Source organism: Passer domesticus, chromosome 1 (assembly GCF_036417665.1).
Source record: "Passer domesticus isolate bPasDom1 chromosome 1, bPasDom1.hap1, whole genome shotgun sequence".
NCBI classification, from domain to species: domain Eukaryota; kingdom Metazoa; phylum Chordata; class Aves; order Passeriformes; family Passeridae; genus Passer; species Passer domesticus.
In genome coordinates this window covers 3,630,460-3,654,468 of record NC_087474.1, presented here as the reverse complement: position 1 = coordinate 3,654,468, position 24,009 = coordinate 3,630,460, and the positions used below count along the sequence as shown (strand labels likewise).

General features: G+C 40.1%; 1 protein-coding gene across 4 annotated transcripts in view; it reads right to left on the bottom strand.

Annotated features, from left to right (window-relative positions):
- CTDSPL (CTD small phosphatase like) overlaps positions 1-24,009 on the bottom strand; it is an 80,348-nt gene that overhangs the window by 10,044 nt on the left and 46,295 nt on the right. For 2 of the 4 annotated variants that reach the window (XM_064422397.1, XM_064422478.1), the window contains exons 3-6: positions 17,987-18,019; positions 14,384-14,437; positions 11,189-11,290; positions 6,238-6,294 (exon numbers count right to left, since the gene is read on the bottom strand). In XM_064422397.1, the coding sequence (XP_064278467.1) occupies positions 6,238-6,294; positions 11,189-11,290; positions 14,384-14,437; positions 17,987-18,019 (246 nt within the window). The remainder of the gene's footprint in view (positions 1-6,237; positions 6,295-11,188; positions 11,291-14,383; positions 14,438-17,986; positions 18,020-24,009) is intronic. The other 2 variants (XM_064422532.1, XM_064422593.1) reach the window with 2 other exon arrangements.

Genomic DNA, 24,009 nt, shown 5'->3' with positions numbered 1-24,009 from the left:
TCAAACTTTGATACAGACAACAATTTATAACCCAGATTTTCTTTTAAACAACCACAGCGGCACCTAACACATCAAATAATGGTGACATTTTATGGATTAAAGACAGCTAACAGATGTACTTCACCACCACTCTCTTCCCAGATAATTACAGCAATGTTTCCTGTATTTCACCAGGCATAAACCAAGTAATTTCCTCTCCTATAACAACACAATTAATTTTTCATTTAATTCTTTCTACACAAAGTAGTGCTGTAGTATTTCCTCTCCAGATTCTACCTTTTAATTTTTTTAAAAGACAGAAAGACAGCTGCAGTCCCTCTGAGAGTTTCCTGAGAGCTTCCAACTTCCCAGATGTGAGAGGAAAGATATCAGGATCCAAGTTAATTATTCAGTTCTTGATTCTTTAGCCTTAGTTTTATTCCTACACTTATTTTTGAGGGCACAAAAGGGGCACCCCAGAGTCTTAACATCATTCTTGGAGAGTTAGTGCTGGAATTTAATATTAATTTCCCTTTTAAAGCCTAGTGCTTCCAGCCTCAGCAGAAGAAGTCTCTTCTTTGCTCTCCATCCCTATCTCTGCCCCTGTCAGTGAAGCATTTCCACTTGGAATGTAATTACAAACTCCCTGCCAAGGATCTGAACTTTGCTGCTTGCAACACAAGCCACCTCCTCCATCAGGAGCACTCAGTAAATCAAGCCCTGAGCCACAGCCTGGGCTGCACTGGCCAGCCTTGGCAGTAAACACTCCTCTGGCTGTTTTTAGAGCTCCTAATTCTGCCCCTAATTCAGGATTAGCTGTGAATACACAGCAATTTTAGCTGGATGGTCTCCCTTCTGCAGTTCAGGGCTCCTGATCCACCACAGAGCACTCACAGCCTCCTCTACTTGAGTTTCTCCTGCTGCTTTGCCTTAAATCCTTCCCTGCTGGGATCTGGCCAACAAATTTGCTTCTCATGTTAAATGGCTAATTAATAATAAATGTCATCTCTTAAGATGAAGTCTCACCAAATTTTTTCCTTAATTATTTCCCTCTGTAAAAAGCCCAAATTCCTTTACTCTTTTTTTTTTTTTTTTTGGCAGAACAACATATTTTAATACTCTGGATAGTTATTCTCCAGAGTTGAAGTTTTCTTTGAGAAGTCCTACTTAGAGCCTGGAAGCAACTCCAAAATGTACTGGTATCCTGGGCTACAAAATCTCTTTGGTTTACTCCACATAGAAAGCTTTCTTCAGCTGACAGTGCAGCTCTTTTCTCCTCTTCCTTCTCATTTGGAATTTTTTCCCCCTTTACTTTGTTAGTGGCTGGACTTGAATCTCAATGCTGCATGGTTATTTGTGGCTTGGCTTTTTCCTCCATTGCCTGATGTCTTCAGTTGAAATCTCTAGACTAACTGGCTCCTGGCATTTTTCTGAAATTTATATACTGTCTTCAGGGCATTAAAAAAAATCTTTTTTTTTTGTATGTTCACTAATTTTTTCCTTATCACAGCAAGAATTTAGTATTTTATAAATTATTTAAAATGAACCCTACTCAACATTTTAAGTACAAATCAAGCAGTAGGCATGTTTCCACAGGATTCTTACAGCTCCTAATGGCAGAACACAAGCAATTATCTTTAATTGTTTTCAAGCATTTCATACTTCCACATCAATTTTCTATACCTCAAAGCAGCTTCAGCCTACTGAGACTCAGTATTTGTGAAACCCAAAGACAAACCCAGCTCATTTTCAACCAATTTAACAGGACACACAGAATTCCCTTTCAAAACCAGCCTTACAATGAGGAAATCTGCAAGTAATGACCAAAAATCTGCCCATGACAACTCCAACTCCTGTAACCTCCTGTTTCATGTCTCTTCTGAGCAGTGAGCAGAAAATCCCACGTGTCCCTCGTGGTCCTGGGTCACACAGCTGTGGCTGTGTCCCAGTGCAAGTAACCAAGAATAGGCCAGTTAGAATGGATACAGCCTATCCTGGATTACTTGAACCAGGCCACAGCCTTCTGCAAGAAAATCCATGAATTCTGTGCTTTACAGGAAGGAAATGTATTATTCCAACAGCCCTTCCCCCCATCAACATAGAAAGAAAATAATTTTGTGTATTATATTCAAAATATGTATGTCAAATGTTTCTTCAGCTTTCAACAATTAAAAATAAGCAACTAATTAAATTAACGCCTCTCACCCCAAACAAACACTTACAAATTAGCTTTACTCAATAAACAAATTGTTTTTAAAAATAAAATTCAAAGTAACACCAAATCAAACTCTTTACCCTTGAACACCAAAAGCAAGGCACAAAGCCACTGGAATTCAATTTGGATGAAAGATGAAGCACAAGCATTCCCTAAAAACCTTCACCCTTTGGGGATTAAAGCTGTATTTGATGCAGATTCTGGTCTGGGGGCTGTGGTCACTCTGCTCTTGGTCAGTAGGTCCAAAGGACAGGATGTGTTCCTGCAGAGTTAAATCAAGGTACCCAACAGGTGGAACATCTTCCTCCAGCCACCACTTCCACCCCCAACGAGCCTCCTCACAGCTCCAGCACATTCCACTGGATTTCCCACTTGTCATTTGGGAGGGCAGGACCAGCTCTGAGCTCCTTTCACCCAGAGAAGCAGAGTGGAAGGGCAGGAGTGGCCAGAAGGGTCAGCTTGTACCAGAACCCCCTTCTGTACCTGGGCCATCACTCCCAGCACAGAGCAGAGTGCCCTGGTGGCCAAGGAGGCCAATGGCTCCTGGGTCAGGAATGGTGTGGCAGCAGGAGCAGGGAGGTCACTCTGCCCCTGTGCTCAGCTCTGCTGGGGTCACACCTCCAGTGCTGTGCCCAGCTCTGGCCCCTCAGCTTGGGAAGGACCTTGGGACACTGAGCACATCCAGAGGGGACAGCGAGGCTGGAGAGGGGCTGGGAACACAAACCCTGAGAGGAACCCCTGAGGGAGCTGGGGGTGCTCAGCCTGGAGAAAAGGAGACTCAGGGCTGCCCTCATCACTCTGCACAGCTCCTGAAAGGTGCCTGTGCTCAGCTGGGGCTGGGCTCTTTCTCCAGCAGCACTGACACAACCAGAGCACACAGCCTCCAGCTGCACCCAGGGAAATACAGGCTGGATATCAGGAAAAAGTTTTTCCCAGAAAGAGTGATAAAGTTCTGGAATGGCTGCCCGGGGAGGTGGTGCAGTCCCCATCCCTGGGTGTGTTTAACAAAGCCTGGATGTGGCACTGGGTGCCAGGGTTGAGTTGAGCTGTTGGGGCTGGGTTGAACTCAATGATCTTGAAGGTCTCTTCCAACTTGGTAATTCTGTGAAAATGTGGGATTCTCCCCTGGAACTTCAGCTGCCCAGGATGGCAGCTTTGCAGGAATCCAGAGACCCACAGCAGGGAGAAAGGGAGGTTCCTTCACACTTGATTTATTTCCTTCTTAAAATAAAATGACAAATCTTTTCAAAAGATGAGGTAATTTAGGCTGGAGAAAGAAAGATGGGAAAGGGAGAAGGGATGTTAAGAAAAGCTGGTTTTTAATCTAGGGAAGCTCGTTTACCCAAGAACCCTTTAAGATGATGAATTGTCCTCCCTATAAAAAAACCCCAAGAGTGTTTCTGACCTTTGGATAATAAATTATATAAGGGAAAGCAAATTCCCTAAACTAAAGACATTATTTTTTAAGACCTCTGCTGAGCTGCAAAAAAAACCAAAAAAAAAAAAAAAACCACCAAAAAAAAAAAAAAACCAACCAGAAAACAACCCAACCAGCATTTACAATGAAAAAACTTGGTAGATAAGTCAATCTCAAAAATCTTTGAGGAGTACAGCAATTCCATTTCCCACAACTTGTACTTTTTGGTATATGAGATCTGAACAATCTCATACAATTCCAAGTTTCTGTACAAATGGGCACCTCTGAAATGGTGTTTCTCACAAGGAAACTTCCTTTCCACCGGGGTTCTGCCTAAGGCAGAGGTCAAGGACAATAAAAATCTGTCAACCTCCTGCCTGATAAGGTACCAGGCTCACTGGTAAAACAGGGATATGCACTATGGACAAGGTGGTTCCACAATATTTTCCATCTCCTGGGATATTTTGCACAGGTGGAAATATTTCTCAATGTCAGTGATTAATGTTGGAGTTTATAAACTGCTCAAGAAAATGGACACGCATTACACAGATGACAAATCCTGCTAAATGACAGAAATTGCTCAGATCAGTTCATTTATGCTTTAAGTGACTACAGAATTACAGGTTTGAAGTGGGAACAGGTTGTCAGAGCTCTACAGGCTGTGTTAATGCACATCACACTCAGCCAGAATACCCATTTTTGCCCTTTATCACAGTGCAAAACAAAAAAGAAAAGATTCCTGAATGTCAGCAATATCACAAGAGGTATTACACACACAGGCTTTGCCTATCCTGTGTGCCACACAAATGACCTTTATTTCAAGAATCACAAATTCCTTACCATTACCTTCATTTTTACCATCCCAATATGCTTGAGGTATTTACTTATTTTAGAGGTTAAGAACTTGAAATTCAAAGAGTGAAGCAATTTCCTTGAAAACCATGCAGGGACTTTCCAGCAAAGCACAGAGACCAAATCCACCTGACCACCTCTGTCAGAGGGGAAGGAGATGCACAAATCCACTCCCTCTGGACCCAGCTGTGGGGTTTTTGTTTGTTTTCAGGGTATTTTTTGTTGTTATTTTCTCTTTTCTCCACATGGAGTCATCTCCAAGTGCCAAACTGCATCATTTTTGGTGAAGAATCTCAGAGTTTGCAGCAGGGAATGGAAAAGCAACAGGATTTTGAAATGTTTGACTATAAAGCCCAAGCCTTTTATTGGGATTTGTTTTCAAATGTAAATATGTCAGCCTGACAAGTGAAGTGATCACAACTCTAAGCCACTCAAAAATTCACTTTCAAAAGCATTCTGTAAAGTTTTAGGAGAGAGAATTTGTCTGTTCCACAGTACCAAACACAGCTCAAACCCACATCAAATCAGGATTAAAAATCACAGATCTCCAAAACATCACTTAAATGTTGTAAGCATCAGCTCTGGTGAACATTACAGGTGGAAGTACCCCAGATATTGGTTTTTTCTACATAAAACAGGCACAGTGTAAAAACTGTCAAAACAAGTATTACTTTAAAGCACGTTTCAGTCCACTGACTGATATTCAGTAATCATTTTAAGAGTGACAAATACATGGAGAGCTTCCATCACAGGAAATCAGACAAAATCATGAACTATCTTTATGACCCACCAATTAGTACAAGAAATAATATACAAGTAAAATATAAAACCTCTTAAAATATACAAACTTCTTTGTCCAAGTAGAAATAATCCATAAAGATAATATATTAAAAAACATTTCAGAATTTAAAGTACTTTAAATTTCTGTTCAATCACACGGAGGGAAGGTTTGCTAACTGTAACACCCAACAGAATAGGTTTCAAACAATTTACAGAGTTCATGTATCAGAAAGGCTCAACTTCACATTAACCTGTTTAATTCATCTCCAGTAAGAACTTCAATGTCTGCCTGAAGAGGGAAAGTAACAGCACTGTAATTTATTTTATTCAACCCTTCAGAAATGATCACTGATTAAAGACACCAATCCAAGATACATGGAGGGGACTGATTTTCAAATTATAGGCGTTTTGCATTTACTCAAAACCATTTCTTAGAGCCTTAAGTGAAGTTCTTAAAGAACAAGACACAGAAATCAGTCTCCTCATGATTTTGTCCAGACCTTTCAAATATGCTGAAGTATATAATAACTCTTATCAGAGGAACTTGAATTACTTACAGGAATAAAAGGGGACAGAAATTGAACACAGATTTCCACAAAAACAGAATAAATGTCTATTCTTCCTTTATACTTTTATAAAATATAAATGACCTTTAGCATATGAGCTACCAACATATATTAAAGCCAACCTATGTTCTATTTGTATTGGAGGGAATGAAAAATGCAGTGTTCAAGCAGCTTTTGGTGGGCCCAGCAATGTTTAGAACCCCATCCTTACATAATTTCCTGTTTGAAAATGTTTTAAAATTGACAAAGAGCTGAGTATAAGTCCTGAGAGAGAGACTCCACCTGAGCACACAGGGATGCCTGTGTGCATTCCAGAATACACAGCTTCCATGCTTTGCAAGAGAAATTACTGGATATAAAGCAGCAAATGGAGGAAGAGAACATTCTGGGACTCAGGACACAATGCTGAAGGAAAAAACAGCCCTTACCTGATGTATGGTTCCATCAATTTCAACAGGAACGATGAAATCAGCGTTGCTAATTGGCTAGAAAGAATGACAAGGGAATAATCAGCATTAAAAATAAAATGGTTAGAGGGAAAATTTCAGGGGCATAAAAGGGAAGAGTACCAACTTCTGAGAGACAAGTTAATAATCATTACTGACCACAAATATCCACTCTGTGTGTGCTCTTACACAAGTCAGACGCTCACAGTTGTAATTTCAGATGCTGCACTTCCCTTTTCTCTCCCATTTTTAAGCTTCATAAAATTTAGCATGCTTCACTGCTTGAATAACCCCCACTACCACTGAGCGTGCTGATCAGGAAAACAATCTCTTTGGATAAACTCTTCCATCCAGTCTTTGTGGATAAATGACCATCAAGAAAATCAGCTGTGTACTGCACACATTCTACTCGAGGGTAGCAACTGGTGACTAAATTAAAAATAAAGACAGTGGTAAAAGTAATACCTAGTGGTCATATTTGAATCAGCAGCTGCAGCAAGACTGAAGTTGTACAGCTAAAGGATTCTAAATATGCCAATTCAATCAACCTAATCATGTAAAATTGCATTTTAATTCCAAAAGGAAGAGCAGGCACACTCTGCCCAAGTCCCTAAATCCGTTTTTCCAGCCTGTCGAACACAACTTAATTCTCAAGACTTACTGTGAAAAACTGCTGGTCAAGTAAAATTGCCTTGGAAAGCAGCAAAGTGGCCTTGTAAGACAGTTCAGGAGTTCATAATCTAATCCTGGCTAGACAGCAGGGGTAGCTGGGAACAGGCTGCTGCCAATGCTTACTGGTTCAAGTGGACACCACACTTAGGTACAGCTCATACACTGTGTCCATTCTAAAAAAGTCATGTAAACATGCCTGGAGCTCATTCCATCACCTGCAGCCTGGAAATGGCTGAGACAGAGCTGCCAAAGACAGTTTTAACATGACTGATTAACAGCCAGGATCTTGCATGGCTACTGCCCAGGCTGGAACTGGTATTAGCAAGCTAAGGCTGGAGAACATCTTCACTCAGCTCTGTGAGATCTGTACAGATGGTCCCACCTGCTCCCACCACAGGCTGATCTCAGGAACCACCACCAAAATGTCCCTGGAGTATCTGTGGCACTGGAAACAGACTTTAGACTCATTCAGGGGGGCAAAGTTGTGCCAAGAAAGCAGAGAAGTAGCTGAGGTAAAGTGACTTCAGAAGCAGATCACAAACTGGGGAGTCTAAACAGGTGCTCTGTGAAAAAATGGTGGGAAAAGAGGATCCTGCAGTATTAACCTGCCAGCAGCACTTTGATCCCACTCCCTGGGTAAACCAGATTCTAATTCCCCTGCCAGACAACCTCCCTGCCAGGAGAGCAAAATGACCACAAGAATTTCTGTGGAGGGAAACACCCTTTCTCAGGAGAAAAGAAATAAAGATGGTTTGATCTGACACCTGCAAGTGCTGGGTCTGAGGGCACAGGAGAGGCTACGTGGAATCCTCTCATCCTGACCAGCCAGGATTGGTAACAGACCTCTTGCTGACCCCTGTGCTGATGTGATCTGAATAATTCCTCAAATACACACAGATCAATCTATATTTTTCTTATCTAACACTGAGCAATTTCCCCTTTCTGCTGTGGAAAAAGACAGAGGGGAGGCTCCCATCTGCTCCCTGCATGAAGCCCCTCAGATAAAGAAGATACTGTGCAGCTCTAAAAGCACAGAACAGCTACACAAAAGTTCTGATGCTTCACCTTAAAAAAAAACAAAAACCAAATGAATTGTCAAGAAGCCTCAGCCACCAGTTTTCCAGTGGGTGCCAGCTCCTGCAGACTTTGAAGAGGCTTGCACACACTTGAAGGATTTATATATGCATGACTCCCTTCAGCAAGAGAAACACTCTGCAGCAGCAGCAGGAAAGGAGTAGGTCACTGCAAGCTGCAGAGGTTTTGAAATCCACTGATAAAACTGCAGCTTGTACAGAATTTAATCCTAACAGGAGCAACATCAACCAGATGCCAGAGAAAAGCACATTCAGTATGAGCAACTTTGGTTTTTTCTAACAAATAAAACTCAGACTTTGTCACAAGCTACTCCCAATTTGCTTCCCCCACTTCCACTTCGGGTGTTATGTTGCTTTCTTGTTGGCACTGGTGATAAGGAAAGGAGCACAGACTGGAGCTCTGTGCTCCTCAGGGAGGGAAAAGAGGAGAAAAGTCTGCAGCAGTTTGCTGGGTAAAGGTTTGTGGGCACATGAAGCACGTCCGTGCCTCCAGTGGGAAGCACAGAGACAGAGCCTGGAAGAAGGAATGCATTTCCACTGAAAATCTTCAGCTCAGTTGGAACTTTTGTATTAAAAAATCCCCAAACTTTTAGCATTTTAAATGTTCTAAGGGTGTTTCACTGCCAGTTTTGAATAGGACTACATTCCAGGCTTGCATGTGGTTTAATACATTTTATACAAAACCGTGTTTACATCTCCTTGATTGAATAATTTATTATTTTTTGCTTCTATTATTGTTTTATGATGGGAATGATAACTACCCTGTCTATCTATTCCTTTTTTACTCTTGCCAAAGAACCCCAAACTTTATTCCTTTAATATGCACCTAACATGAAAGACCAGTACCTCCTTAAAAGCTTCACAAATATGCAGGGGCATAAAAAGATGAGAATTACCCTCCCTCAGATGTTGCTGCTTTCATAAAGAGCACTTTAAATATTCTGCCTCTCTGGTTGTGTCAAAAAAACATGTAATCTGCATTTGAAATATGAAGCCTATTTCATAACAGAATTACAAATTCTAAAGCATCAGGTGTTTTAAATAAAGCCTTTTGTACTAAAACTCTCAAATTTATGTATGCTTTTCTAGCTTTTAAGTGGGGACCTACTTGGTTAGAGCACACATGTTTTAATGGAAGAAAACCCCCCAAAATATCCCCAAACCCCTACAAAATAAAAAACTACAAAAGTAACTTGACTATCCAGGCAGAGCAGGGTGCACCCAGGTGTTCAAACCCCTGCTCTGCTGGAATGTATCATCATTTTTGATGACAATTAATGGTCTTTATTCAGCTGAAGAATTTCTCTTCATGAAACAAAACCCTGACAGCACCACTGGACAGTGCCAGCCACTGAACAACTAAATTCATTTCCTCCAGCCCTTGGTTTTCTCTTACAGACCCCCAATGACAGAGTTTCATACTGAAATAACACCATTGTCACCCTAAAACTCCAATTCTGCAGAAACTCCAACATTTGCCCAACTCTACTGACCTCACACAAAAAAGGACCAGTTTTCTTTCCCTCACACACAACATCATTCAGTGCTCATCATCAAGCAGAAAAATCTTTTGGTTTTTCTTAAATATCTGCTCAACATCATTTAAATACCCATTAAATATCATTTGAATGTGGGAGGATTAAAAGGAGCCCTCTAAGAAACACTCTGCAAATCTCAGTCCTACAAGAGAGATCTGCAACTGTGTTAACCATTAAACATGCATTTCTTTAAAATGGTGTAAAAAATAACTAATAACCACCTAAACTGAATCTCATTTTGTTTCAAAACCAGAAAAAAAAAATCACAGTACAAAATTACCCACAGCACTCAGAAAGCAAAATTATATTTTTACCTTTCAGGAAACAATAAGCCTAACACTTCAATTTTATTATACACAATTACAGACTTTTAAATTCAGCTTTCCCTTCTTGTTTTTGACTCTTGTTTAAATAGGAAGGCATGGCTCCTCCCTTCCCAATCCAGCTGTGGTTTTTCTCTCCCTGAAAAGTTCTCTAGAGCAGGCTCAGTCTGGCTACAGAAGACAAATATGGCACTGAGGCTTGGAAGTTCCTGTACACCAGAAATTATTCTGTGTACAGGATTCTGTAATTATTATTAGGCACAAAAAAAGAGAAAAAAATTCTTCATTTCAGTCTGAGGCACAGGAATATTTGTTCTAATATTTCCATATAAGGTTTTCTTTAAGTCAATAAAGAGAGGCTGCTGCCAAATTCTAACCACAACATGAATTACAAGTTTGCATTTCAAATACTGGCAATGAACAAGTGAAGGATTAAAGAGTGGAGCTGATGCTTCCAGTGAAAAATGGAGTGCAAGCACCTAGAAGACTGGAAGGGTGGTTAATCTGGTTTGGGAGTAGTAAGGTACCATTATTAATTCTTATAAATTCTCCAGTCAATGTATAAAACCAGCAGATGCTTTGTCATTATTAGCTGTACTAATCAGAAATGCTATCAGTACCCTGAGCCAATTTAGACTCTTTGTGTTTCTGAAGTCTCCTAATTTCAGCCCTACTTAAACAACAGAAAAAATAGCAGTACCTTCAGCACATGCTGAGCTCTGAAGGGTTACAGAAGCTGCTTCCTGAGCATGACTGACTCACCACCACCAACTAAATGGTATTTGCTCTCTGCTCTGAAAACTGAATACCTAAAAACAATTGCTGTGATCAGGACAGAAGCCTGACCTGGAAAACAACATCCTCCAGCCAGAGAGGAGCCACAACTTGTGCCCAAAATCTCCAGGTTTAAGGTACATCTAACCCAGCAGAAAGCTGTGCTGATTCTCCATTCTGCTAACTATGGCATCATTGAAACTGCAAAAACAAACCCCTGTTTTCAAAGCAACAAACTCTGGACCTGTCCAAAACACAGGTCTTTGGTGGAATACTTAAAGCCACAAAGTCAATGCTATTCCAGGCATTGCTGGATTCAGTGTGATTTTCTCAAAAAATAAAATAAAATTAAAAAAGCAATCTCTGTTGTCATTCCCCTGAGAGCTAAATTAGGATGAATAATCACAGGAGAGGCAATGAGGACTCCCAGGCAGAGGATGGAAGAGGAGTTCAAGTGTTAAGAGGCTTAACAGTTCCTGCAGCATTCACTGACAGATTGAAGCTGCAAGAGATCCCTTTTGAATTTACTTACCTTAAATGAACTGTGCACTAAAGTTTCATCTAAATCAATGACCACACACTTCTTCCCATAGTCTGATGCTGTCAGTTCTGGCAGGAGGTATTTAGCTGGTGGCTATAAATAAAAAGAAAAGAGGAAGACAACAAAAAAAAGTAAAACCTCTATGGAAGGGGCACCCTTCTGTCAACATTACTATTCTAGTAATTACTGGGAGCTGGAATACATGACTTGAAATCAAATGATTTTCTGGGCTCATCCCAAGTTTATGTATGGATATTAATGGCTCATGCAATTGCAATACCCATACAGACTTTTCTTTTTTAAATTAGAGACTTGTTTAGAATGACTTCCAAAGCACTGGAAAAGAAAATGGCAAAACACCACCACTGTCTAAACAAAAAAAAATCATAAACCCAGGATATTTGATACAACATCTTTTTCCAGTGGCTCTTTTCCCAATGCCTGGTTTGGATGCTGTTGTTATTCTATTTCCAGTCAATGCCATTTGGAGCCATATCAGGCTGATGGACATTTACACAAATCATTATTTCTGTTTGCCATGAAAAATGCTGAAACTGAGGAATCCACCCTGATGGAAGACAGCATTACTAATTTTATCTTCCAGGACATGTCTTCACTCTTGTTTTTACCACTTAGGAGGGTGGTGATCAACTTCCATGTGAATTATGCTCCCAGTCAAGGTGTTAAAACTGCAGTGAAGAACCTGAACTGGGCTCTTCTACAGCACACTGCCCTTACTAAAAATGGTACCAATCCCATGAATTGACAATTTTTCTGAAAGTAATGCAGACACTCTCATATTCTTTGGATCATTTTCCACTTCAACACCCCAGTTTGCAATAGAAATATGTAGATTTTGGTACTTTCTGAAATCACAGAAATGAGAGAAAATGCTTCCATTTGGAGCTGAAACACTGCTGCCACTTGGGGTTTTTTGATGAAAGAAAAGGATTAGCTCAATAGAAAAGCATCAGTAGGGAGAAGCTTAAGACAGAGAGGAAATTAAATTAATTTAGACTTGGATACACAACTCTAACTCCATTCTTTTCCTATTTTTTTATCCGTTCACTGTTGCTCTGGTAAGGATTCATCATTTATATTTATTTATGGGTTTGTTCTTTTCAGTGGCCCTTTGCAGAGGTCCTGGCAGAAATCTGAGGCCACCCCTGTGCAGGGAGGGGTGTCACAGGTGAGGCAGGGACACCCTCCAGCAGCCAGGACAGATCATCAACCACTGCCTGAATTCAAGTGTCACCTTGATAGATACTGGCCAATGATGCCTAATAAACTCTTAAATGAAGCACCTAACAAATGAGATTCTGGACTTAAATTAAGTGTTTTTAGCTAAAGCAGGAGTTCTTGGGGGATTTTTAGGAGCATTCACTGAAATTGATTAAATTCCTTACAATTAACATCAACAGCAGTCCCCATAGCCACTAAACTGGAAGCTGCCCTGCCTACAAACCACTTCTCTCAGTGCATTTCCCCTCAGCACACGCCTGACAAGGACTTTCCAATTCAAACAGCTTCTGCCCAATGCCTGCAAAGGCTCCACAGCCACGCAGCCAGGCTGGAATTTATACAACACCTGGCTAGGTTATGGACAGCCCCACAGAAGCTTCAGTTCCACCTCTGTTTGTTGGCAGCTAGCACCAGACCTAAAGAATTTTGGTTTTTCTCTCCTATTCAAAGCCTAAAAGGTATTTAGCACTCCACCTCAGTTTGTCATATTAAGAAGGATCCAAACTTGCAACCTAAATAAAGTTAAAGCTTATTGAAAGAAAAATCCAACCCATTTAAAAAGTAGTAATCTTCAGAACCCATGTTCCAATACTTCCTGTCTTTGAAGATGAAAAAAAGGCAGGAACATCCCAAGAAACCTTAAACACACTTTTAAAATAAATTAAAATTGTTCAGTTTATTGTTGTACTCAAAACTCTTATCTCCTTTGAGTTTTTTACTACATTAATCTGCACAAGCAGTTCAAAGCCAAATATTCCTTCTGCTATGTGAATTCCTCATCAAACTGAAAATATCTGTACCTATGGAAAACATATGGAACCATATATTCTTCCACATCAAAATGCATATATAAAAATATGAGCACTGTATCTTTATCTTTTTAGCTGCAAACTGTTGCATTTGTCATCAAGAAAAGGATGGACACACACCAAGGACTACAAAATGCAAGAACTTTCATCTCTGAGAGCCCAAATTCCCTGAATGCACAGTGAGGTGACCTGCACCTGGTGTTTTTCACCCACCTGCACCTCTGCTTTCTCAAAAGCAGTGGCTGGGAGAGGCACAATTCACCTGTGGTACCCACACAGAGATTCTGGTACTGCTGGAGCTCCTCTCCCTCTTCAGCACTGCTTCAGGGATCATGTGCAGTTACTGACCTAACTCGATCTAAAACAAGGGCACAACCAACTCTCCCACAAGCTTTGGCATCTTGAGTTCAATCTGATCTTGTTTCCTTAAATTCACACCTTTGAAGATCAGAATAAATGAATTTTCCATTTCACAAACTGCAATTCTGTTGCCCTCAACTGTGAAAACATTCAACTTTTGATAATAGGGAGAAGGAAATTATTCTGCAGCTGAAGCCACTACAAGTTGTGAGGCTGCTAAATAGCTGGTGAAGGACTTGGGAGCAAGGGTGGCATTTTTGAGGCTTTTAGGAACTTGAAAGGATTTGTATGCAAAGTATCAGCCCATTTGTTTTGCTGTTCAAGCTTTCTGATCTAAAGCAATTTCCACCTGTCAAGGGCAGCAAAGCTTTTAGTCAGAAACAAGCATTACTCAACACAGTGTTTTAATTTTCTCACTAATGGAGACATACCCAAAAAGAGCTCTAAATACCAGATTTCCATCACAGTTAACACTGAGTAGTTATGGAAGTTTGACAATGTCTCTTTTTTTAGATTTTTTTTACACACATCACTTAAAGACATCTGAGATGATTAAGAATATTTAATTGTGGCTAACAGCAACTCATATTTACTATGCAACACTCCCCCAAAGGCTGCAGCCTTCCACAGAACTCAGCAGAAAAATGACACGTGGTATCTCTCACTGGTTTGCTCTTCCATTCCAACAAGACACAAACTACACACAAGTTAAACTAGTCACTCTTTGGGATTTATGCATTCCAGCCAGGTCTCGTGGCTGATCAGCTCAACAGACCTTGTAGTGAAACGACTGCTGCACTGCTTCAGTCCCGTGGAAATAGTAAATTCCCTAAGAAAAAACAAAAAAAAAAGGGGATGGTGGCGGCAAGAGAACAGGACTTTTGGTTGAAGCATAAACAGCTGGTCAACACAAATCTTGCAGAAATTCACTGTACAGAACAACCATCAGCTTTCCTCCCTGCAGGCCTGTATTTCCCACAGGTATCAGAATTAATAAGCCTTTTTTTTTCCTCTGTCTGTCCTGGCAGTGCTGTCAAGCCCAAGTGCAGCACATTAATTTACTTTTTGTGTCCTCCTCTGCTCACACTTTGGGCAGCACTTGCAGGGCTAACAGCTTCTCCCAGCAGCTATGTGCAGAAATACTCTCACAGAAGATAAATTATTCCTACTTAAAACACAGCTGCCAGAAGATGCCAGCTCCTCTTGTGGAGCAGGCAGATCCCAAAATTTCTGCTAGAAAAAATTATAATAAGGATTTAGCTAATGTAGGTGAGAACAAGTGGAAAAAAACCCCAATATCCCTGTGCTAAGATTTAACTTCTGCAGGGATTCTGAGGGATAATTCTGATACCAATCATTAACAATGGAATTTTGAGCTGATCAAAAGTGGACACTCCAACTCATTTAAGAGCTGAAGTTTGACAACATCTCATTTAAGATGTTGCATAATCATGGCTTTGTGTTTCCATCTACATTCAAAAGAATTTCATCTTCATTCAAAAGAATATAAAATAGTGAGGCTGCTATGGGTCTGCTTTGATTTGGGGGTTGGAAGGAGATAATATTTTAAAGTTCCTTCCAACCCAAACCATTGTATGATTTTATGTTTTCTCTACCATATCCTTTCAAAACAAAGCTGAATAAAATCCATGAAAACACAGGCATCCTGAGCTACACTTACATATTTCATCAGGTCCATCAAAATTTGTCAACTGGGGATGTTTTGGGTTTGCCTTCTAAAAAATTCTGTGTTTATTTCAGCCATAAAAATAATTAATTTTGCAGTATAAGGAAAATAATCAATTACACTGCTATTTAACCTATGCCTTAACTGGAAACATTTTAAAAATATGAGTTACAAACACAGAAAATTTCATATTTAAAAAAACTCCAAAGTAATGCTGCTTCTATTTTCTGAAGTGCCTAACTTGAAGCTGGATTATTTCTTGTTTAGCAGTCATCTTCATCAATAACCAAGTGAAAATCCATATTGAGTCAAACTTTTCAATTCAGTGCAATTAATACAGGACAAATCTGATTGAGCAGAAGATCCATGTCACTGAACTGCACACATAAATGCAAATAAAAGCAATGCAAAACGCACATAAAGCAATGGAAGCTTTCAAACAGGTGACCTCAGCACACTGCCAGGTTTAATACACGATAAAAAGCACAACAAAGCTCCAGAAATCCTCATATTTTGACTGGAGGCTTCAATTTGAAAGTGGGGAGTGGGCAGAGCTCTTTTTACAGCTCTCAGGAAATCTGTGAACACTTGAACTGATGACATCTGCAACCAGCCCTGCAAAAAGTGAATGTCCACTGAATTGTGACCAAGCTCTGTGTCTGTTCAGAAGATTTCTCTCCTGGTTTGTACACGACACTGCAGTTCTCACAGCCCCAGTTCTCATCCCTAGGTAGCAGAGAATCAAGAATTTCTGCCTTAATGGGTCTGAAACACCAAATTAGAGCTGTCTTGGACTAACACCCCTCCTGAGACCAGCAGAGCAACACTTCAATTTTAGGTGTTTTTCCCAAAACAACCCTGCATTTCCCTTCCTAGCACATGTGCAGCTCCCTTGTGCCTTTATTTAGATGATGACAGAGTGCTGCTGGCTGGCTCCTGAGAGCCAGGAGCACTTTGATACTGGAGTAAATGTCACACCAGTGCCCAAGGGCCAGGGTTGCCTGACAACACTGCCGTGTCCTGCTGCAAGAAGAAGCATCAGATGGCACTGGAGAAGGGGAAGGAGTGTTTAAAGTCACCTGCTTGCTCAGAACTCTACATCATGACTGCAAGGATAAGTTAATTTTACTGCCTTGTTAGTGCTGGGAATGTGTCTGTAAAATTACAGCTGAGCTTAAGTGAAAAAAAAAAAAAAAAACCAAAACAAAGGAGGGGGAAAAAAAAAGATATCCCTTCTTGAATCATTCATTTTCCTACCAGTGTCCAAATCTAACAGAGCACTGCTTTAACATTGCAAAGGCAGTGTTCTAACAAAGCATCTGATTTAATTTCTGTACCTGTCAAAGCTCTACTCATTTTTCTTCCAAAATTTTGTTCTGTTTCAATTCTTATTCTGTTAGTACCTACAGTCACTCTTGGGAAAGGTTTTTATTCCAGGTCAGAGCACAGCCAGAATATATTTCATGTTCAAATAATTCCTAGTGGAGCAACTACAGTCACCTAACAGAATTTGGCAGGTATGTAAAAAAGAAAAGTAGTTTGGAAATCAGTATTTTCTGATTTACATTTGAGGTTTTTCTATCCCTAGACTTGCAGAAATACAAATCACATGCATGTCCATGCCTGCCTGCATACACACCATGCATGAGCCATACCAGAAATGACAGGTAAGCAACAAAGAGGAATTTCCAGCAGTTCTCAAAGCCAGGAGAAGCTGTTGGAAGAGGGAAGATGTGCACAGTCCCAGGGATCTCCTGGCACTGCTGCACTGCAGCACAGACAGGGGGATTCTTACAGGAGGATTTGGAATGCTGGGCTACGTGAGAAAGAAAGGAAAGAAGAAAAAGAATGGCATCTTGGGGAATATCCAGGTCTTTAAAAGCTACCAAATATCTCATACAAGAGGGCTGGGTCATAATCTCCACACATCAGCACTGCTGTTTTCTGGGAAACTCTGCAATGATGAAGTACTGCAAACAACAAAGGAGCTCAAAAAAAAAAAAAAACTATTTTAGCTTTACAAAGCCTAAGCCTTCATCCTTGTGAAAAAAAGAGCAGCTTTTTGACCAAAAAAGGTTAAAACTAATTAAATTAAAAGCTTCAGTTTGAAGGACTTGGGTTTTTTTCTTCCTTTTATTTAGCTTTGAAAAATAATTCAGATGCCAAGCAGCATTCCAAGTTTAATCCAGGGAAGATAAAGAGAAATATTGAGGCTCATAAAGCAGCAGCTGATACCAAGAGCATCATCTCAAACAAGTGCAGTAATGAGCAACTGTCAGTGTGCTCTGTTTTCTTAACATGACTTATTTCAAATAAATGATGCAGTTTCCAACTCTTCTTTTCAACTGGAATACAGGGGAAAATGAGAGGAAAAGGTTTTTGTGATTGTGTCTCACACAATGATGATGAGTCACCTTTTGCCTCTATTCAAATAAGTAATTTTCAGACTACCTCATGTGTTTTCAAAATGCTAAAAATTCAGAAGAAACCCAGATAAAACCCAAACTCTTCTTTCAGTCCCTGTAGAAGACATGCAGTTCAATTCACCTCTGGGGATACAACATTACAGACAGAACATAAAATCCTTTTGTTAACATGCAACACAAACCAGACCTGTTAGACTGCAACATAAAATGAATCAAAGCAAAAGTAATGAAAATTATTAAAAGAAAAAGGGATAAAAATACATACACTTGGTATAGGCATGACCTGCATCTGGTCACCCTGGGGAAAAAGAAAAAAAAAAAATCACTGTAAGGGTAATGGCTTTTAAAGGGTAGAACAAAGGTCTGGAGCAGTAAATGTAGCACTCAAACATTTTAAACCAAAAGTTCAAAGTATTCAAGAAACCAGGGTAAAAAAAAAATAGGATTTTGCATTTTAGTTGCTGAAATGATCTGTTAGTATACTGGCATTTATGATTTTTAGGAGACTGGACTGATAAAACCCATGCTATGATTAATAAGAGATGACAATAAGAAAGTACCTGTATTTACTGGAACTTTTTCAGCTTTAACATCTACTAATGGGTATATATTTGTCAATTTGCACTGCAGCAGCAGGAGGCTGAGCCAGAGCCTGGCAGAGGGCAGAACCCCACTCCTTGAACCCAACTTCATTTGAGACAACTGATTTGAAAAAAACAGCATTTTCACTTTGGCAAGAGCAGAATGTCTGAGAAGGACATCATCCTTGGACATCCAGAAACAGGGCCAGCTCCAAAATGGACAAAGCCTGGCTCAAATGGGTTAACTCTCACTCAAACTCTCACCCAAATAAGATATTTTTGAAGCTAGAATTCTATTTCCTTCAAAACCAACTTTATTTCCTGGTGGGCACAGCACACAAAAAAAGGAAGCTGATCCTTCTAGCATAGATGTTGCTAGGGTAGATGATTTTATTCTTTAATATTTGGGCAACACAGGCTCTGATCTCCAGCAGAGAAACTGTTGAAAGAGCTGTTTTCAACTCTAGAACAGCTGAAGAAGCCTCCTGTTTATTTGTTTTCAAGTTTACCAGTGTTGACACATCACTGACAAACAGAAATAACTCTGTATTATTTTTAAAGTGCTCTTTTTATTGCTGCTCAGCAGAAATTTTTACTGAAGTTTGCCCAAAATCCTGAGAAGCTGAAGGAGCAACTACAGAGCAGCAACTACCATGAAATATCAGAAACTTGCCACTAGTAAAAAGTACCTGATTTCTAGAAAAAAAACACACACAAAAGTTGGTAAGAATACAAGTTTTCCTCAGGATAATAGCAATAAGAATAGAAAAAAAAAAAAAAAATTAATGTCCTGTTAGTGAAACTGACTTTCATGGGAACCCAAAACCAAAGTTGCTAAAGGACTTGCATTACTGTTTGCTTATTTTTTCTTAAAGAATTTCTTAAATTAAATTTTAAAAAAAGGGGAAACAAGCGAATTTCTTAAGAGGAACCCTGAAAATACCTATGGAAAAATCAAAACAGAAGTAAGGGAGATGAGAACAGCAAAAACAAGCAGAAAGAAATGCAAGAGTCTGCTGGGAAAGCAAAAGTGTTCGTGAACAGGCAAATGCTTTTTAAAAGCAAGCCTGCTCTGGGAAACTTCTTACAAGGTCCTGCCTCATTTCCTAATGCCTTGGAACAGGAAGGGAAATGGGTCACAACAGCAGAGTTTGAAAGAGATGACAGATGAGAGCATTTCTTGAAGGCTTTCCACGAGCTCCTGATGTTGGTAACAGAACAAAGCTGTTCCTAGAATGCCAAAATTTCCCTATTGTATCCCTAAGACAACCCAGGAACTGATTTGTCCCCAGCCATTGAAATCAGGGGTTTTTTTAATGGGTTTTATTTTTTCCATGCTATATACAGATGGAATGATAATCCTATCTTTTCCTCTAGCTGCGTAATTTGTAGTTTGAAGCAATTTCCAGCACTGTGTTCCTCACTAACTATGGTCATGGGTGGCCTCAATGAGCACCAAGTGACAGGCCACAATATTTTGCTTTTTTTCAGAGGAGTCTGTATTGAAAGATAGGAGGTTTTTACTTTAGAGAAGAAGCTGACCAAAATAACAGATTTATCCTATTAGTTTCTTTAGCACAGCTTGCACTAGACCATGACCGTGTTGTTCTTTTACAACAGTAGTACAGTTATTATTTGACACTTATGTGATTTTACAAACTCCTAAGCTGCCTCTTAACAAAAAAGTCTTTTTGGGAAGCAAAGAAGATCAGAATGAGTGGGCAAAGAGAGGAACCTCCTCACTCTGCACAGCTCCTGAAAGGTGCCTGTGCTCAGCTGGGGCTGGGCTCTTTCTCCAGCAGCACTGACACAACCAGAGCACACAGCCTGCAGCTGCACCAAGGGAAATACAGGCTGGATATCAGGAAAAAGTTTTTTCCAGAAAGAGTGATAAAGTTCTGGAATGGCTGCCCGGGGAGGTGGTGCAGTCCCCATCCCTGGGTGTGTTTAACAAGGCCTGGATGTGGCACTGGGTGCCAGGGTTGAGTTGAGCTGTTGGGGTTGGGTTGATCTTGAAGGTCTCTTCCAGCCTGGTCATTCTGGGAATTCTGGGAATAGTTTTGGAGAGGAGATCTTGTTTTCTAAACGCACCTTCCACACCACATCTCCATGGTGACCAACAGAACCAAACATGTGGAATTCTCCTGCTCTGATCAGCAAAGGTTAAGCAGGAGACAAAGCAGAATGTTTTACATCAATCTCATTTACCTGCCTCCACATGGAGAGGGATTCCCACCTCTGCTCAGAAGGCCTGTCACTAATGATGTCCTCATCACAGAGCCCACACTCCTGCTGCTCCTCCAGCATGAAGCAGATGCTACTTTGACCTCAAGAACGTGCTCCCTCCAAGCTGTTTTCCTCATTTTGCTGGGCCCTATTCATGTGGGACAGAGAGAAGATCCTTTTCCCTGTACTGTGCTATAAACAGAGATCCCTGAAGCAGAGAAGAGTGTTGGAGACACAACCACAGGGCATCTACTCAGCTTCCCAACATCACCTGGGAGATGATAGCATCATGCAGTGGGGAAAAGGAGCCAAAACTTTTGGAGTGAGGTGGAAATTCAGTGACAGGAAAAGCAGAGGGAGCAGCTGCTGCCCCCAGAAAAATCCTCTTCCTAATTCTGTCTTCTTCCCTGTCGCGTGGATCAAGAGCTTCTCCTCTAACCCAGCAAGTACAGAAATCCCTTTCCTCATTCATGCTTCACCTCATTGACTGGAGCCATCTGCCTGATCTGGACCTTGCTGTGAAACAAAAGCAAGGATGACTCCAGTGGAAGTGGGTTGGGAGTGAAGTGGCAAAGTGCCCACAGACTTGTCAGGGCTCCCTCACCCACCACGACTGAAAGCAAAGAGGAAAAAGAGTTTGTATCTTGCTTTTCTCACCTTTCTCTATTTGGACTCCCTCTTCAAGTCTGAATGAATGAAATCTGTATTCACAAACATCTCAGAAGTCAGGTAACAAACTTACCCAGAAGAAAAAACTTACATGCAAAAAACACAAAAATTGAGTCAAGTTGCTAACTGAAGAATGGAAATTGAGATTTGAATTTATCCCAAAGAAAAGAAAACACAATTCTCTATCTCCCAACACTCTAAAGAAAAAAAAAAAAAAAAAAAAGTGGCTGGAAGTTGTTGAGGAGCTGCCTGCTGCAGAGGAGGCAGGAAAAAATTATAAAAGAGTTCATGAGGCTGAATATTTTGTGCTCCCAGTAACACATCTGGCTCAGCATCCAAGCTGCAGGCAGGCTGATATACCCACAAACATCACATCTTACAAAGCATCTTCTGCTGTGCTGAATAGCTGCTGCATTTGAAGGAAAACAAATATGCCACAGTTTCAGTAAATACAAGTTATTATTGAAAAAAATGTTGTATTGAAACTTTAGAGACAGAATGGACCATTCATTACCAGTATTAGAGTCACACTTGGACAAGCAGCTGCTCTGTGAGTAGAAGGTTTAAAAGAGAACTCAATACTTTAAAGAAGTTTTTGGGCTTTTTTAAAAAAATTTTCAATTACAGAATAGAATTCAGCACTGAAAGTAACTGTTTAATCAAAACCACGCTCAATTTGGTGTTTCTTCCAACCCCATGAAGAAGTGACAGAACACTTGATGTGTCAAGCACCATCAAGTCACATCATGAAGCACTGATTAATCTGAAGCACCGATTTCATTTCTTCTACTAGAGCCAAATAATAATAACAATAAGAATTTTCTCACATATCACAATTACTCTGAACAAAATTTCAGTGCTGTGTTTTCAACTACTCCTTAAAATACTCTTTCCCTCCTTTTGAACAGGTCAGCATTTACAAAAATCAAGATTCCTACTGAAAAGGAAGTTGGTTTATCACATCAGCTTCAGAATGTGCCTGAAGCAACACAGAACACTGAATTCCAGAGAAACCAGCAGAAGCTTCCCCCATTCCTTCCCTTCCTCTGGAGTCTTTAGCACCAGTTTTCATGTACCAACTCCACCGAACAGCAAAGACATAAGGGAAGTACCTCCAAGCCATTTTATACTCATTTCTTGTGGTAACCGCTTGACATTATTGTGCAATTTTCCTTGTCCATTTTTTAAGAAAAGGGTCACAACACATGAACTGACTGGGCTCAGCCAGAAGTGAACAGTGATGTGATAAATAATTAATAAAACATAAAAGAGAGAGTAGATTTAACCAAGTGACCATCCGAGCAGCAGCTTAACAGAATTTAAACAATTCCTACCTGGCAGTGAAACTAATGTAAAAGAAGAGCTTTAATGAAACAGCAGAGGAATTTAAGCAGTGGGTTGTCAGGTTTCATTTTCTTTCCTGACAGGCAATTTTGTCATTCCTGGACATTTCATTTCACCAATTTAGAATCCAAGGCCCACTGGTGCTTCCCCCACCTTACTTATTTCTGAATCTAGGCAAGATGTTCAGTGTAACTCCACCAAATTCAAGCAGCCTGCACAGCACTGAAACAGCTCTCCTGGTGAAAATCACCAGTCCAACAGTGTAACAATATTCAAACACATTCAAAAGTCTGCAATGCTCTTTTGATTTCCTTAGAAGATTTTCTTACTTACTGTGCTAGCACTCAAAATACAAACAGTATAAACACATATAAAGCTTTTTAATTTTTAACACAGCATTTAAAATAGCAATCTCACAGACTTATTTTACCTCAAGGACCACCTGAAAGTTCAGCTATATTGATTTCTTCTACAAAGATATGAATATCTGAGTGCCTTTCATTCAGTTGAAGACAACATTCTTTAATTAAATTATCTTCAATATATTCTTTGATTTTTTTTAAATCTTGTATATTTTGATCTGGTCTTTTTAGGAATGTTGTGATTTGTGTCCTGGTCTTGTGTACAAGTATTGCCCAACTCCAGAACTGCTCACTGAGGCAGCACAGAGTGAGGATGAAAACTTGTGTGGACACTCATGCAATCTCTCAAGGCATAAGATATATTTTTAAAATAATTGTTTTGCAAAATGCAATCTGGACACTACTGACTCCAGACCATTTTAACTCACATTTTTCTACAGAAAAAAAAAACAACTTGGTTGTATGTTTTAGTTTCTACTGAAGTCCCATTTTCTCTCAGCTGTAGTTTTGCCAGTAGCCTCACTTCTTTTTGCTTTCCATTCCCCAGCATAGTGGAAAGGAAATTTTAGTAGCTTCCCATCCCTTTTTTTCCCTCAGATGAATGTGTGCATACATGTTACACACTCCTCAGCTTTCCCTTCAGCACATCCAGGCTAGATTTCCCTCCTTTCACTCCAAATGTACCTTGGCTAGCAGAAGAAGTCTAAAAATATATGTACAATCCTCCTCTTGGCAGGATTTTCAGGGCATTTTACCTCTGTGAGAGCAGTTTCAGCAGGAACTGTTACAGTTCAGACTTTACCTCCACACAGAAATCTCCATCACTTTCATCTGCTCTCCTTCCCTCTCTCCCACCAAACAGCTCCTTGCTCTTTCTCCTGAGCTTTTCAGAATTCAAACACAACCAGCAGAATTCAAACCAGAATAAAACAGACTGGACAAGAGAAGGAAGGAATCAGCTGCATCAGACATGAAAAATTGTGTGAAAAGCGGAACGATAAAGAACCCATAGAGACATCTCCATTTCTGCCATTATTCTCCACCATGGATTCACCTTTATTTGCAATCTCAGAGTCCTGGAAACTGTATGGAAAACTTGGCATGAA